At 32.6% G+C, this 14907-nt stretch overlaps 2 protein-coding genes across 2 annotated transcripts in view; both read right to left on the bottom strand.

Annotated features, from left to right (window-relative positions):
• Positions 1-14907, bottom strand: part of LOC129753580 (transcription factor SPT20 homolog) — a 541529-nt gene that overhangs the window by 438549 nt on the left and 88073 nt on the right. The window lies entirely within an intron of this gene.
• On the bottom strand, positions 2283-3999 carry LOC129753579 (uncharacterized). The gene is made up of 3 exons (XM_055749409.1): positions 3474-3999; positions 2845-3152; positions 2283-2786 (listed from the first exon to the last, which is right to left on the bottom strand). Exons 1-3 carry the CDS (start codon positions 3997-3999, stop codon positions 2283-2285), a joined length of 1338 nt encoding a protein of 445 aa, XP_055605384.1.

Genomic DNA, 14907 nt, shown 5'->3' with positions numbered 1-14907 from the left:
GTACTGCATTTCATTGACAGTTTTTTCATTGCCGACTGAAATGTCTCGGTTTTCTTTAGCCGCTCGGTTGCTGCTGTACGTTCGGTAACGAACCAAAACTATTCGGAAAACATCGCACCCGTTCGGTAACGAAGACTGTATCTGAACAATCGGCTCTAAACTTGCGTTGCCGAAAACATTGTGCTTTAAGCTGTAGCCAACCGAACCGACAGTTCGGTTTTCATTCCTTTATGCCTCCTCTTTCAAAAATTATTTCGTCGCAACAGTCGGCTGCAGGACGTGACAGTTTTGGAAATAGGACGAGTAAACTGTCACGAATGACTGTCATGCCCATACAATCTATTCTGCCAAGTTGGTCGTTTGCTCGAGCCGAGCATCATCATATGACCGATGCTAAAGTGATGTGTGGTGGTTCGTGTGTGGGGTGTGTGATAGTTCGCTAACAGACGTCGAATTTAATAATTTAACCGGAAACGAAAAGCCAAATATTTTATTTCTGGCTATCGTTAGCATAATAATAATTTTATTTCAAATGCACCTAAAAGGGTGATTTCGGGCGGTAAATGGCTACTTGATGGTAGTTCGAATGGCGCGGAAAGGCCTTCGTCTCGAATGGGGTTATTCATTGCATTTTTTTTATTCTGAAATCTTAATTTTTTATACGATTTTTATTCGAGAAGGCAAAATGGTTTAATTTTTGCGAAGTGATTATTAGTATGTTTGAAAACTTTAAGCAGTTCAAACCAAAGTGGTTGTTGTAGAATAACGTTCATTATTATAATATAATCTAAAATACATTCGTTGCTTTATGACCAAATCAATAGAATGTCATAGTTTTAGAATTTGACACAAAATTTATCTTTATTCTTGATTTATCCAAAGCATTGGTCACTGCTTGATCAAAATTTCTTGTGACAATTACTATCTGCTATGCTAAGAATCCCAGATTGACTCAATTTAGTTTGTAGAATCGATGTTTGAAAAACTAGAAATCAAGGTATTGTTATACCTACATGATAACTGTCATATAATGGGTCCAAAAACTATTTAATTAGATAATTTAGAATCAAGTAGCGTCCATTACCCGGGGGCTTAATCGAGTCTCCTGTTGTGGGGGGAGTGTGTTGGGTCGCTACAAAATAAAAAAGCCTATTTCAGGTTTTAAATAATACCGCCCGTTATTGCACGGCCCTGATATAAGTTAGTAAATTTCTGGAATGGTTGGAGTGCCGTCGTGCGGGGTGACTATGGGTTAGACTGCAAGGAATGTTTTTTTTATAAACATATCATTATTAGTATTAAAGATATTGATTTCAATTTTTTATAAATGATAGCTAACTCATAATTTCAACTGTTACTGAAAAAGTTACTTTTCAAAAATATCTAGTCTTAATTCTAAAACTTCCAAAAAAACACATAAATTTTCAATTCTGATATTCTTTCTCCAAGAATATACAAGAATCTGAAATCTGAATCTGAAATCTGAATCTGAAATCTGAATCTGAAATCTGAATCTGAAATCTGAATCTGAAATCTGAATCTGAAATCTGAATCTGAAATCTGAATCTGAAATCTGAATCTGAAATCTGAATCTGAAATCTGAATCTGAAATCTGAATCTGAAATCTGAATCTGAAATCTGAATCTGAAATCTGAATCTGAAATCTGAATCTGAAATCTGAATCTGAAATCTGAATCTGAAATCTGAATCTGAATCTGAATCTGAAATCTGAATCTAAAATCTGAATCTGAAATCTGAATCTGAAATCTGAATCTGAAATCTGAATCTGAAATCTGAATCTGAAATCTGAATCTGAAATCTGAATCTGAAATCTGAATCTGAAATCTGAATCTGAAATCTGAATCTGAAATCTGAATCTGAAATCTGAATCTGAAATCTGAATCTGAAATCTGAATCTAAAATCTGAATCTGAAATCTGTCTCTGAAATCTGAATCTGAAATCTGAATCTGAAATCTGAAATCTGAAATCTGAATCTGAAATCTGAATCTGAAATTTGAATCTGAAATTTGAATCTGAAATCTGAATCTGAAATCTGAAATCTGAATCTGAAATCTGAATCTGAAATCTGAATCAGAATCTAAATTGTGATCTGGATTTGAAATCTGAATCGATAATCTGAAATCTGAGATATTTCGTTATTCAAAAAGGATTCCAGGATTCCATACTTATTTTTACGGGAACTGATTTCGAAGTTTATTTTCAAGGACAGACACAAAATAAGTAACATTAATTTTTTTTAATAGGTTAACAGGTTTTATTTTCATCCACGCAGAGCACTTAGACCCTGATACTGCTTCCAGTCGTACATATTTGGAATTATTGTTTTTAATAACTCGCTATTCAGTTTAACGAGTAGGATATTTTCCAAATTTTTCGCTGACAAATTTGTGCGAGCAGGTGACAATACCAATGCCAGTGCACTAAAAGAGCGCTCTACCGATACCTGAGTCGCTGGAACCGCCATTATGGCTAACGCCACTTCTGCCAGCTCTGGGTGACTATTGATGCGATCCTGCCAGTGCTTCCATACATCATATCTGTGGTTTTGATGGTTCTCGAGATCCAGTCCATTTAATTGTTTAATGAAATTGTTCTGATTTTGATTGTCGTTCATTGTCAATGGTGGCACTCCTCCAAATAGATCGCTCATAAAGTCATCTAAGTTGGGTGATACCGTATCAGGTTCGGGCTCAGGCGCTTTGACTGTAACTGATTCGACGGGTTTGAATGAACGAATCCTCTGTGACGTGGCGATAATAAAGTTCTGTGAAAAAAAAATTCTTAGAATTTTCAGTGTAAAAGCTGATATTGCGAAAAAATACCCTGATTGGTTCCTTTTCTCCAGGCGTGAGAACAGCTGAAGATAAATAATTGAACCTAGGATCAATCAGCAATGCTGCCTTAAAGACAACATTGTTTTTAAGCTGCTGAAGTCTTGTTGTCAAAGAAATAATCAAGGATTTCGCCAATTCATTGGTTGTTAATAATTTAACCTCCATCAGACAACGTAGCCATTGTATATAAAAGTCCCCCAACGATAGATGTTTGGCTTGCATTTCTTTGGTAGAAATATACAGGGGCTTCAGAGCGTTTTTATAATTATGGATAAAATCCCAGTGTTCAGACAGATCTGTTGTGAAAATAATAATAGAGTTATTCAAAGTATTGAGAACAATATTAGAATTGATATTTGCTCGGTAGTATAATATAATTGCCCGAGGATTTAACTTAAACTAAAAAACATTCCAAAAATCGAAAAAATAAAAAATTTAAACATATTCGATATTTTTAAATTCAAATTTTTAAATTTAGATTTAAATTTAGAATTTAGATCGTTTTCTGTATCCTTCAATACACATTTGTTCTATAAAAAGAAAGGGCATTTTATAAAAAAAATCATTCACTTATTCACCGAGCAAATGGCAACTGTACATATATTTTTTTAACTTACCAAGTTCCTTAAACTGATCTCCTAAATCTTTATAGAATAATTCATGATCATACAGGTTCGAAATCATTTCAAATACTCCTCCCCATCTGGTTTTTGAATACATTGGTGGAATGGGAACATTGTGCATATGGAATGAATCTCTGTATGCTATCTTCCTACAATTTTTAACGATATTTGTTATGCTGCGAATTCGACTATCTGTGTGCTTAACCACGTCCGTCACAGCTAATTGTAAAGTATGAGCTGCGCATCTCACAAGGAAGATTCGAGATTCGAATTCTCTACTAAGTTCTTCATGGAGATCTTCATTAATACAATCCAAATTTTCGTCATCTTCAACAGCCATTTTTTCAGCTTCAAGAATCTGAAGGTCTTGATCCAACCCTTTAATAGCAGCCAACATGTTGGCGCCATTGTCACACGTCCCAGACAAAACTTGTTCCAGTGATATATCATACAACTTCAGAACCTCCTCTGTTTTTTGGACGATAAATTTGGCAGTCTGTCGTCCTTTCACCTCCAGCATCGCTATTGGGAAAAAATCTCAAATTCAATCGCAATCTGAATTTTATTCCTATATCTTCAATCGGAAATGGAAATCTGAATCACAACCTGAATTGGAAATCTGATTCTCAAATCTGAACCTTTTATCTGAATCTGAAACCTGAGTCTGAAATCTGAATCTGTAGTACAAATCCAATATCTAAATCTGAAGTCTAAATATGAAATATGCGTTTGATATCTGAAATCTCGATCAAGAATCTGGATCTGAATCCTGCATCTCGATCTTAAATCGGAATCTGGATCTGAATTTGAAATCTCAATCTGACATCTGAATGTGAAATTAAAATAACATTTTTAAATCTAAATCTAAAATATGAAATCAGAATCTGATCTGAATCATAAGACTTCAGATTTCGGATTCAGATTTCAGATTTCCGATTCAGATTTCAGATTCAGATTTCAGATTCAGGTTTCAGATTCAGATTTCAAATTCAGATTTCAGATTCAGATTCAGATTTCAGATTCAGATTTCAGAATCAGTTTTCAGATTCAGATTTCAGATTCAGATTTCAGATTCAGATTTCAGATTCAGATTTCAGATTCAGATTTCAGATTCAGATTTCAGATTCAGATTTCAGATTCAGATTTCAGATTCAGATTTCAGATTTCAGATTCAGATTTCAGATTCAGATCTCAGATTCAGATTTCAGATTCAGATTTCAGATTCAGATTCAGATTTCAGTTTCAGATTTCAGATTCAGATTTCAGATTCAGATTTCAGATTTCAGATTCAGATTTCAGATTCAGATTTCAGATTCAGATTTCAGATTCAGATTTCAGATTCAGATTTCAGATTCAGATTTCATATTCAGATTTCAGATTCAGATTTCAGATTCAGATTTCAGATTCAGATTTCAGATTCAGATTTCAGATTTCAGATTCAGATTTCAGATTCAGATTTCAGATTCAGATTTCAGATTCAGATTTCAGATTCTGATTTCAGATTCAGATTTCAGATTCAGATTTCAGATTTCAGATTCAGATTTCAGATTCAGATTTCAAATTCAGATTTCAAATTCAAATTTCAGATTTAGATTTCAGATTCAGATTTCAGATTCAGGTTTTTAGATTCAGATTTCAGATTCTGATTTCAAATTCAGATTTCAGATTCAAATTTCAGATTCAAATGTATCTGCATCTGGAATCTAAAATCAGATTCTGAAATCTGAAGTTGAAATCCTAATCTGTTATTTTAATCTGAAATCCGAATCTGACATCTGTATCTAAAATCTGAATCTGAAATCGGAAATCTTAAGATGTTTTTTATTTATTTATTCAATCATGATTCAGATTCAGATTTCAGATTCAGATTTCAGATTCAGATTTCAGATTCAGATTTCAGATTCAAATTTCAGATTCAGATTTCAGATTCAAATGTATCTGCATCTGGAATCTAAAATCAGATTCTGAAATCTGAAGTTGAAATCCTAATCTGTTATTTTAATCTGAAATCCGAATCTGACATCTGTATCTAAAATCTGAATCTGAGATCTAAAGTCTGAATCTGAAATCGGAAATCTTAAGATGTATTTTATTTATTTATTCAATCATGATTCAGATTCAGATTTCAGATTCAGATTTCATTTTCAGATTTCAGATTCAGATTTCAGATTCTGATTTCATATTCGGATTTCAGATTCAGGTTTCAGATGCAGATTTCAGTATTAGATTCTTAGGATTCTTAAATCTGAAATCGGAATCTGAAATCTAAATCTGAATCGGAAATCGGAATTATAAATTTGAAATCCGAATTTGAAATCAAAATATAAATTATACTGGAAAATTAAAAAAAAAACTAAATTTAACAATCTGTGTATAAAGATCAGTACTCACCTAGTGTCCGGATCACGACTTCTTTGCCGTTCCAAAATTGGACGTTTATGCCCAAAATATGGCGGCCATGTCGTGACGCAGAGTCGATTTTTAAAGAGACTAATCGTCCCGCGACCTCTTTCCTTATTTCCTGCTGTATCTGTTCTGCGCAGGTGTTGAGGTGGGCCATGCTCGTCTCGGAATTGATGGTCAACCCCAGAGCGTGGCATATCGGGTCCAAAATCATCCTCAAGCCCTCCGATTCCATTTTACTGATTGGTAGATTTTCAATCCCTATCATTCGCACAACTGACTCCACAACAGTTTGTGCGTCGATAGGGACTGATATTTTTGGAATGCGCCTTTTCTTTGTCGGAGGACCGGGATTCTCGTCTTTAAACAGCCCGCGTTCCCTAGCCAGTTGGGGATGTTCCACGCGAAGATGCCGTATAAAGTTCCCAATATCCAATCGCTGTGGCTTCTGTTTATATTTTCCATGGCATCCAGCGGGATCGATATCACAATGAAGAAAACCGTCGTGCAATTGCATACACGTTTCCGCGATGTCCTTAAAGGATTTCTTTCTTTTTCTAGAGCAATCCTCAACCACGGCGAGCACTTCGGCGTTCCCCATCCCAACACCCCCACTTACACTCCCACCTACTCCCCCACCACGCGCACTGCCAACACAATCAGCACTCCTACCCCTATCACTGCCACCCAATCCACCGTTAAACACTCCCTCATTTTCTCCCGAAATCATTTCCATTGCCGCGTTGATTGTTCGGAAATATTTAAAAAAAACAAATAACCTACCGCTCAGCTCAACTTGTAGCGAAAGACTGGCTAGCTCTAGCAGTTAGCTAGAAGCAGAAAACCTACGTTCGGTCATTCGAAATCAGTTCCATCCGAATGCCGAAGATTCCCGAAAGCCAAATCTCGGCGACAGTCGGACGGCATTAGAAGTACTGTCAAGCGAAAATCGGAGCATTGAAAACTGTCACGAAGTTATCCTCAAAACTGTCACGGAGCCGAATAAATAATCATATTCATGGAGAAGCTTTCGCTTGAAATAAAACATCGCAACGTTGTACAGAGTTCGGCCGCTCCTTCTGAAACTGTCGCGGAAGAATTATTTGGAAAGCTTTCATCGAGGTATATGCGTGACGTTCGCAATAATACAGTCGCGCTGCAGTACTTTTGGGAAGCCTGGTCTGGATAGACCATTAATCCGTGCCAGTGCACAAATGCAAAATTTTAACCTAAATCCCAAAAAACTAAAGCCGCAGGTTTCAATATCCAAAATAAGGAGTATATTCAAAAAAAAAAATGCAACACTTTGTTTTGAGAATAACTTTTGAACGCATTAATGGAAATTGATGAAATTTTCAGCGGAGCTACCTACTTTTGTATTGCGCACTTGTACAAAATTTGGTAATATTTTGTCAAGTGGTTTTTTGAGATAGCGTCCAATACTGAAGGCCATGGATAAATTTTTTTGGGCAGGATCGAGAAAAATCCAGAAAATTGTCAGTGGGAGACCCAAAAAACAGCTGACCAAAGTTCACATGTTAAATTGTTGAAGAAGTCCTAAAGGTCCCAAGAGTGTGCTGAAATTGGAGTAAAAGTGGGGGTTTTTGATTCCGAGAAATAAGAGGAATGTGAGAGGTTTTTTCAAGCTCAATCCGAAAATATGAATAGAGGAAGTGATAAAAAAAGTAAAATTTTTCTGACTGGTTCGTCTACCTGACTTTTAAATTAGCATGGGGGGTTTACGCTTGAAATAATTTAGAAATTTAGCTTGAAATAATAAAAATACCAAAAGTGCATAGAAAATTGTAAAAATAGATTTCTTTAACCATTTTCTAATACAAGGGAACCACAAAAACTCAAATCACAAAATAAATCTTATTCAAAGTTTCAAATCAACGCTTTTTCCAATTAGTTATTAATAAATAATTCCAAATTATGTTTCTTATCCTGACATAAGAATTCGCTTGAAATTGATTTTCAAGCAGTTTAGTTTACAAATTTGAATCAATATTTCCGAATCACCAGCAAACGTATGTGATTTAAAATTTCGAATAAAACCAGAAAATAAACCTTCGGTTTTAAAAATCAGTGCATATAAAAAAACACATAAAATATAAAACCAGATTTAAAAAAAATCCCGAATATATATCAGATCAGGTCAGAAATGAACCACGTTTAAAAATTGAAGAGAACACAGAATAACAGAGCTTAGTTTGACTTATTTTGGCAAAACTGTAGCATATTAGAAATTTTATGACAGCATACATTTTTGACTCAATGATAAACTTTCCCGAAGACCGCGAGTTATAATGACTTCTGTGAAAAAAGTTATTGAAGTTTTTTTTGTAAATTTTCCCCTTATCTGCCAAAATTGGAATTTAGACAAAGTTTCAAAGAAGATTAAAACTAAATTGAATCTTGGGTATTTCTTAAAACATGAGTCAAATTGTTTCGCAGTCTTCAACAAAGTTGTAAAATGAGGACTAAAGTTTTCATGTAATTTCATTAGTTTACCAAACACTTTGTTCAATATTACTAAAATCTAATCAATTTTTTAAAGTTCTAATCATCTTAATTTACATTTCTTTTCTACGTTTAAAAATAAAAGATTGATTTAAAAGTGTTGCTGCAATATCTTGAATTTGAAAAAAAAAATAATCATGATAAGGAATGTGAACTCTCGATAAGAAATTTATATTTTGCACTTAACAGAATTTTTTCAAAACACATAATTGATAATTAAATACAATGTATAAAATAAATGAAAAAAATGAATGTAATTATCCAGCGCAGATTTAATAGTTTAAAATTTTAAGCTATGAACATTTTTTCTCAGTCACTAGAAATATTCGTTCTTGGAAACGAAAAAAGGTAGAAACTACGTTTTTCTTATAAAAATTTAGATTTATACGCTGGAAGAAGATTATATTTCAGAACACAAAAATTTAAAATTGACAAACAATCACTAATAAAAATAATACAAAAAATAAAAACGTTTGACTATAAATTTCGGAAAATTTATTTAATAATCAAATCAAAATATTAGGATGAAAAAAAAAGTTTTGTAACAGTATTTTATCGCTTATATTCTTTTTAATGATTGATTTTGTAAATTTTGGCGTCCTGAACTCATATCTTTCGTCAAGTAGCTTAAAAATGAATCAGTTTTGAAATAAAAATGATTCGAATTAGTGAACTATACTTCATTCGATTCAAAAAAAAAATTTTTGATGATGATTAAGTTCTAAAGTTTTTCAAAATATGGAAAGATATTACAAATTCTCCTGATCTTACTGAAAGTTAAAAAAAAGTTTAATTTTATTTAATAAATTTGTATTTTATAAAAATTCTTTAAAATTCTCGTATGAAATAAAATGGGGCAATCAAACAAAAAGAAAACTTCTATCACTTTTGTTTTAGCAAATAACTTGCGGTCTTGAGAAAAGTTGATAATTAAGTGTGTTTAAAAGTTTTATAAAAAAAAAGTCAGGAATTTCTAAAATGATTACAATTTATTTTTAAAAGTTATTTCAAAAACAAAAGCTGATGAAAAAAATCTTTGCATATTCGGATTCAGGACATCCAGAGTAATCAAAAGGATCTCTTAAGCTGTTTGCACCTCGTGAAAATGTGGCTTTGTTTAATTTTTCAAAACCCGTTAGAATGTGGAGTTGAGCATTCAAATTCAAGAACAAGAAATAAAAAATTGATTTAAGGTTGAAATTGGTTTCTTAAAGAATATTTGATATTAGCTTAACACGTGTACTACAAACTTGTTGATGAAAACCCCTGTTGATAAAAACTTCTTAAGGGGGGAGTAGGGTCTAACACTTTAAAAATATCGATTTTTTTTTATTTTTTATTTTCTGATTGTAAAACATTTCAAGAATGTTGTGTCAAATTTTCAAGTCAATCGCAGCAAAACTGTGGAAATTAAAGGCCTTTATCTCCTCTTATCTAATACTGCAAGAATTCTAGAGCAGAAACTTCAAACGCGTTTTTCTCGAAAGCACATTTTTAAAGTGGACATCGTCATTTGAAAACTACTTCACCGATTCTTTTCAAATTTGGAACATATTTTCTACATATAAAATACCAAACCCCAACGATTTTCTTTTTTTTTTTCTTTGGGGAGATTTTACAGATAAAAAATGGCGGATTTTTTCGTGAAAAATCGTAATTTCTACTTCAAACAGCCACAAAAATTTCATAACAAAATTTTTTAAGTTAAATAAAAACGTTGGGGTCCAGAAAAACATCTATTAAAAATATTTTGCTCAGATTTTTTGACTTCAGATGAATCTGTGCTGAGATACAGTGTCCACCGCAAATCCTGTTTTCTAAAAGGCATCCTCGAAAATGCTCCATCACCGGCTCATTTTTCAATATTTTTCTACGAAAAAAATACTAAATGTTCTTTTAACAATGCTTTGTATAATGCAAAAAATTTGAATACATTTGTTTGAACGATAGCTCTAGAAAAAAATCGTGAAAATGGTGTTTTTTTATACCCGTTAGACCCTACAACCCCCCCCCCCCCCCATAATGCCTATACATAATGCTTAGCACTGAATTTGAGCTTATTTTTTTTTTTTCAAACCAAAATAAAGCTAGAATGCGCATATCCTAAGATGCGGGATAAAAAGATTTGTCAATCGTCCATCTAAACAATTATTTCGAGTTTGTATTGATTGGCGATTAGCAAAACTTACATCTACAGATTAGTTCTACTCGAAAAACGGTCGCTGAATTTTTGATATTTAAGCATAGGACAATGCCATAATTGGAGTTAAACAGATCAGAAGTTTGAAAAAAACTAAATGTTCGGATGTCATTCATTTATGCATTAGAGGGGCCCAAAAAGATGATTGTTTCCGAATTAAAACCTAGGGACTAAAATGGTTCCTCGACCAATCAGAAGACTTCGTGCTGATTTTGAGCTTTTCCAGTCAACTCTTAGAAGTCACTGAATTACGTTGAAATTGGTAATAGAGCCCTTTTGAATCACTCTTATCACTCGTAATTTCGCCCCATATCTTATGATTTCTTGTGATTTACAGTAAATTGTGTAGAGAAACTTGTTTTTCAATTATAATCGTTTTAAAAACATCTTTATAGCATTCGCGACTTTATATCAATGTTGCAGTTGACAGACCGTTTTTATAAACTTATGCGGTACAACAGGGTTTGATGTTTACTCTTGGGCTCGAACTCGCGGACATCTGCTCAGGAGACAACAGACTTGCCAACTGAGCTATATCACAAGCCTAGATAAACATAAATAAAATTTGGTACTTTGCATTGGAAAAGTAAAAAAAAAAAGCTATAACTTGTTTGTCATTATCTGAAACATAACACTTTCAATAAACAACTAAAAATCTACTAAAACTAAACAACTTAATCTATTTTTTCAGAATTTTTAAATCCAAAACAGAACCAAATTATTTCAGAATATAGGCTGTCTGGTCTAGAATGACCATTAATCCACGTCAGTGTTTTAAATTTTTCCTGTAGTCAGTTTTCAAAAGTTTCCAAACGTACTTTTGACCTGATTTAAAGCATAGTTCTTTTAGAAATGGGACACTTTCTTTTGCTAATAGCTCGTTTACTAGTTGTCGGACATTCAAAATTTTGACAGCATTTTGTTGCCTGTAAAAAGTACTATCCGACTTATTTTTTCAAAATTAAAAATTTATGCGTTTTTGAGATATTTACGATGCAAGAGAAAAAGGAAAAAATAATTTTGCAAAGCTTCGTTCAAAATCCATCATTATCAAATTGAAGGCTGACAAAACCGTTGATTATTCAAAGATTTACTGTGTGAGTGGTATGCAAATACTGTCAAAAGTGTCCAAAAAGTTTAAATCAAGCATTGGAGTGAAGCATATGTTGTACTTGCTGGATGTTTTGTATAAAATAAAATGATTTGCCAAAATTCTGCTCCAATGGAAAAAAACAAAAATTTTCAAAATAAAAACTTTGGTTTTCGCTGTTTTTGAAAGCCTAAAAACTGTAATCTTTTTTGTACCCTTCGCAACCTACAATCTATAGTTACCGATTATACTAAAAGCTCAATCTCATGATGATTTCACTTCGTTATTGCCAGATTTTGCCATCAGAAATTCCATTAAATACGCTCAAAAAGTGGCTTAAGAATAAATCAATTTTTTTTAATTTCGAAACAGCTGTATCCACTAAATTGCCCTCAGTTTTTTAAAGGAGAAGTGTTGGTCCAAAAAGTCGCAGAAATTGAAGGAGATGAATGTAGCCACCTAAAATACAGATTTGACGAAGTGTAAGTTTGAAAAACTGATCAATATCATGATCATGATCATGAAAAAAGTTTGCGCCGACCGATGGGAGTTACCAAGAATAAAGTAGAATTGACAAATTTTTTCATGAATTATTATATTTAAGATTACCTTCATTTCCTTCATAGAAAGTATTTAGATCAAAGGAAAGGTTGTTAAGATACACGCATTCATTACTGTCCCATTTCTAAAAGAACTAAGCTTTAATAGATACATAAAAGTGAGTACTGTAAAACGTTATGATTTCTATGCTCAATGAAAAATGTGAATATGGTTTCAGAATCATATCACAAAATGAGGAAAATTGATTACTTAACACATTCTTTGATATATGGATGTTTCATCATAATTGTATATTGAGTAGTGGGATGAAAAAAAAAAAATTAAAATTCATGTCCCTCTTTGCAGCAATTCATTTAATTTCAAAGAAGCAACCGTGAAAAAGCCCATTTTGCTATATATTTGCCAGCACTATGAGTTGCTATAGTTATAAATTTACAAAAAAAAAAAAAACGATTTAAAATTTTTGTCATGATAATTCAATCCTACTGTGATCTAAACTACCCTTTAATGCATAGAGTTGTTTTAAAACAACACTAATCAAAATCCAAATATCTCGAAAACGCGTGAATATTTTTGAGTAATGTATTCACACTAGAGATGTACCGAATATTCGGTCGGCCGAATATTCGGCGCCGAATATCGCCAAAAAACCGTTCAGCCGAATATTCGGCTCACCGAATAGTTGAGCTGAGTATTCGGCCGAATAGGACGAATAGGCCAAATATCTTCTACAGACTTGTAAATTTTTCAAATAATTTTGGTAATTTATAAAATATCCATATGTAGAGTTGTAAAAGCTACACAATCATTAAGCAAAACATTTAATGTTTATCCGCGTATTTTTCACTGTAGATCGTATCGTATCGCTTTATACTTTGGTTATAGTTTATTCCAGATTTTCTGGATATATTCAAGCTTGCCCATAAATCCAGTAAAAAATCCAGATAAGTCAAACTGGACGGAATATCCAGATATTGTTTAATACTTCCTGAGTTTTGTTCGGTTTTATTCAGATTACTTGTTTAATCAAATAAAAACCTCATATTCCTCATTAAAAGTTTTTAGATTAAGTGTTCAACTTTTAAACAATTTTAAAATACACATAGACATTGCCCTTTTTTTCAAAAATCGTTCTGAATGCCTGACGTCTGGATACGTGTGGTTGAAAGTATGGTTTGCTTAATGTTTAAGATTATAAGCTATTTTAAAGATATCTTGCTCAAATTCGACCTTCATCTAATTCAACATCGGAGAAGAAATTTCAAATAGCTTGGCACCTGTTTCGACATGTTTTATCTAAGATTTCACAGGAACGTAATCTCTTTGATCATAAACGCCCTAGAAGCGATCAGTCATCTGATGTGTCTTTTCAGTTATTGGAGACATTTTAAAAAATCAGAAAGACCCCTACCTAAAAAATATCTTGTAAAACATCATCCGATAATATTATCTGGTTGAAAATAATCGACTAAAAACATGAGGGGCATTAATATGGAAGAAATAGAAAGCATTGAAATAATCGCTAAAGGTTTTTTATTGAACACTCAATAGAATATTCGACCGAATATTCGGCCAAATATTCGGCCGAATATTCGTTTGGCCGAATAGTTGAAAAGGTAAATATTCGGTATTCGGCCGATCGCCGAATACCACTATTCGGTACATCTCTAATTCACACAAAATATTCTAGAGGTTAAAAGAAATAAGCCCATGGTATTCTTATTACGATATTGTAATGTATGTGTGAGATAAAAAAAATCAAATTTATTTATTTTTTGAGAAAAGTAGTTTTTGAAAAATCGCTATTAGTTCGACGGATTTGCAAATTTTAACAAATTTTTATATCTCAATCAAACACAAACACCTTCCTGCACCCACATAGAAAGGTTTGGAAGAAATTTTGCAAAATTGTATTGTAATGATTTAAGAATCTCAAAAATTATTTTTCAACTTTGGGCCATAACTTTTTTAATACTCTAAGTAACAGCTTAAAACCTGTTGGGTTGTGTTATTCGAATTAAAATGTTTTTGTTTCACTGAATCAAAAACTGCTATCCTCATTTAAAAAAAAATTCATGCATTAAAGGGTTAAAGCCATGAATTTGAACTCGAATTTTAAATTCTTAATTTCTAGTCTTCACTTTGTTGAAGAATTTCTTATTCTTGTGAAATATTCCAATTTTAAGGTTTTCCATTTGGTGTCATGTAACTCTTATTTTTCTTTTAAAATGTTATAACTACATAAATGGCGTTTGTAGAGAAAGGGAATCCCGAAAATAATAAATTTAAGGTTCAAAACACTAAACAATGCTTCATGTTTTTACCTTCATCTGGTGAAAAAAAATTACGAGAGTATTTCCACACTTATTAAATCGAACGCAAACGACAACTTTCCAAAACATATATGGACAAAGGATAAAATGAAAACTTCGAAGCTAGTTTTCTCGCAAACACTATTGATCCGTTAACTCTGAGAACCACTTTTTAGAAATTTACCAATTTCCTGTTGCTTCTGTTATTTTTAATCATAATTCAGCATCTTATTATGGTTTCTCGAATATCTGTTCTTACAAAATTTAGAATATGACCAGTTTTCAGTTTTTCAACCGGAGGTTATTTTTGTAAAAAAAAAACAAAGCGATTTTTCGAAT

Source organism: Uranotaenia lowii, chromosome 3 (assembly GCF_029784155.1).
Source record: "Uranotaenia lowii strain MFRU-FL chromosome 3, ASM2978415v1, whole genome shotgun sequence".
Taxonomy (NCBI): Eukaryota; Metazoa; Arthropoda; class Insecta; order Diptera; family Culicidae; genus Uranotaenia; species Uranotaenia lowii.
This window is presented reverse-complemented; position numbering and strand designations above follow the sequence as displayed.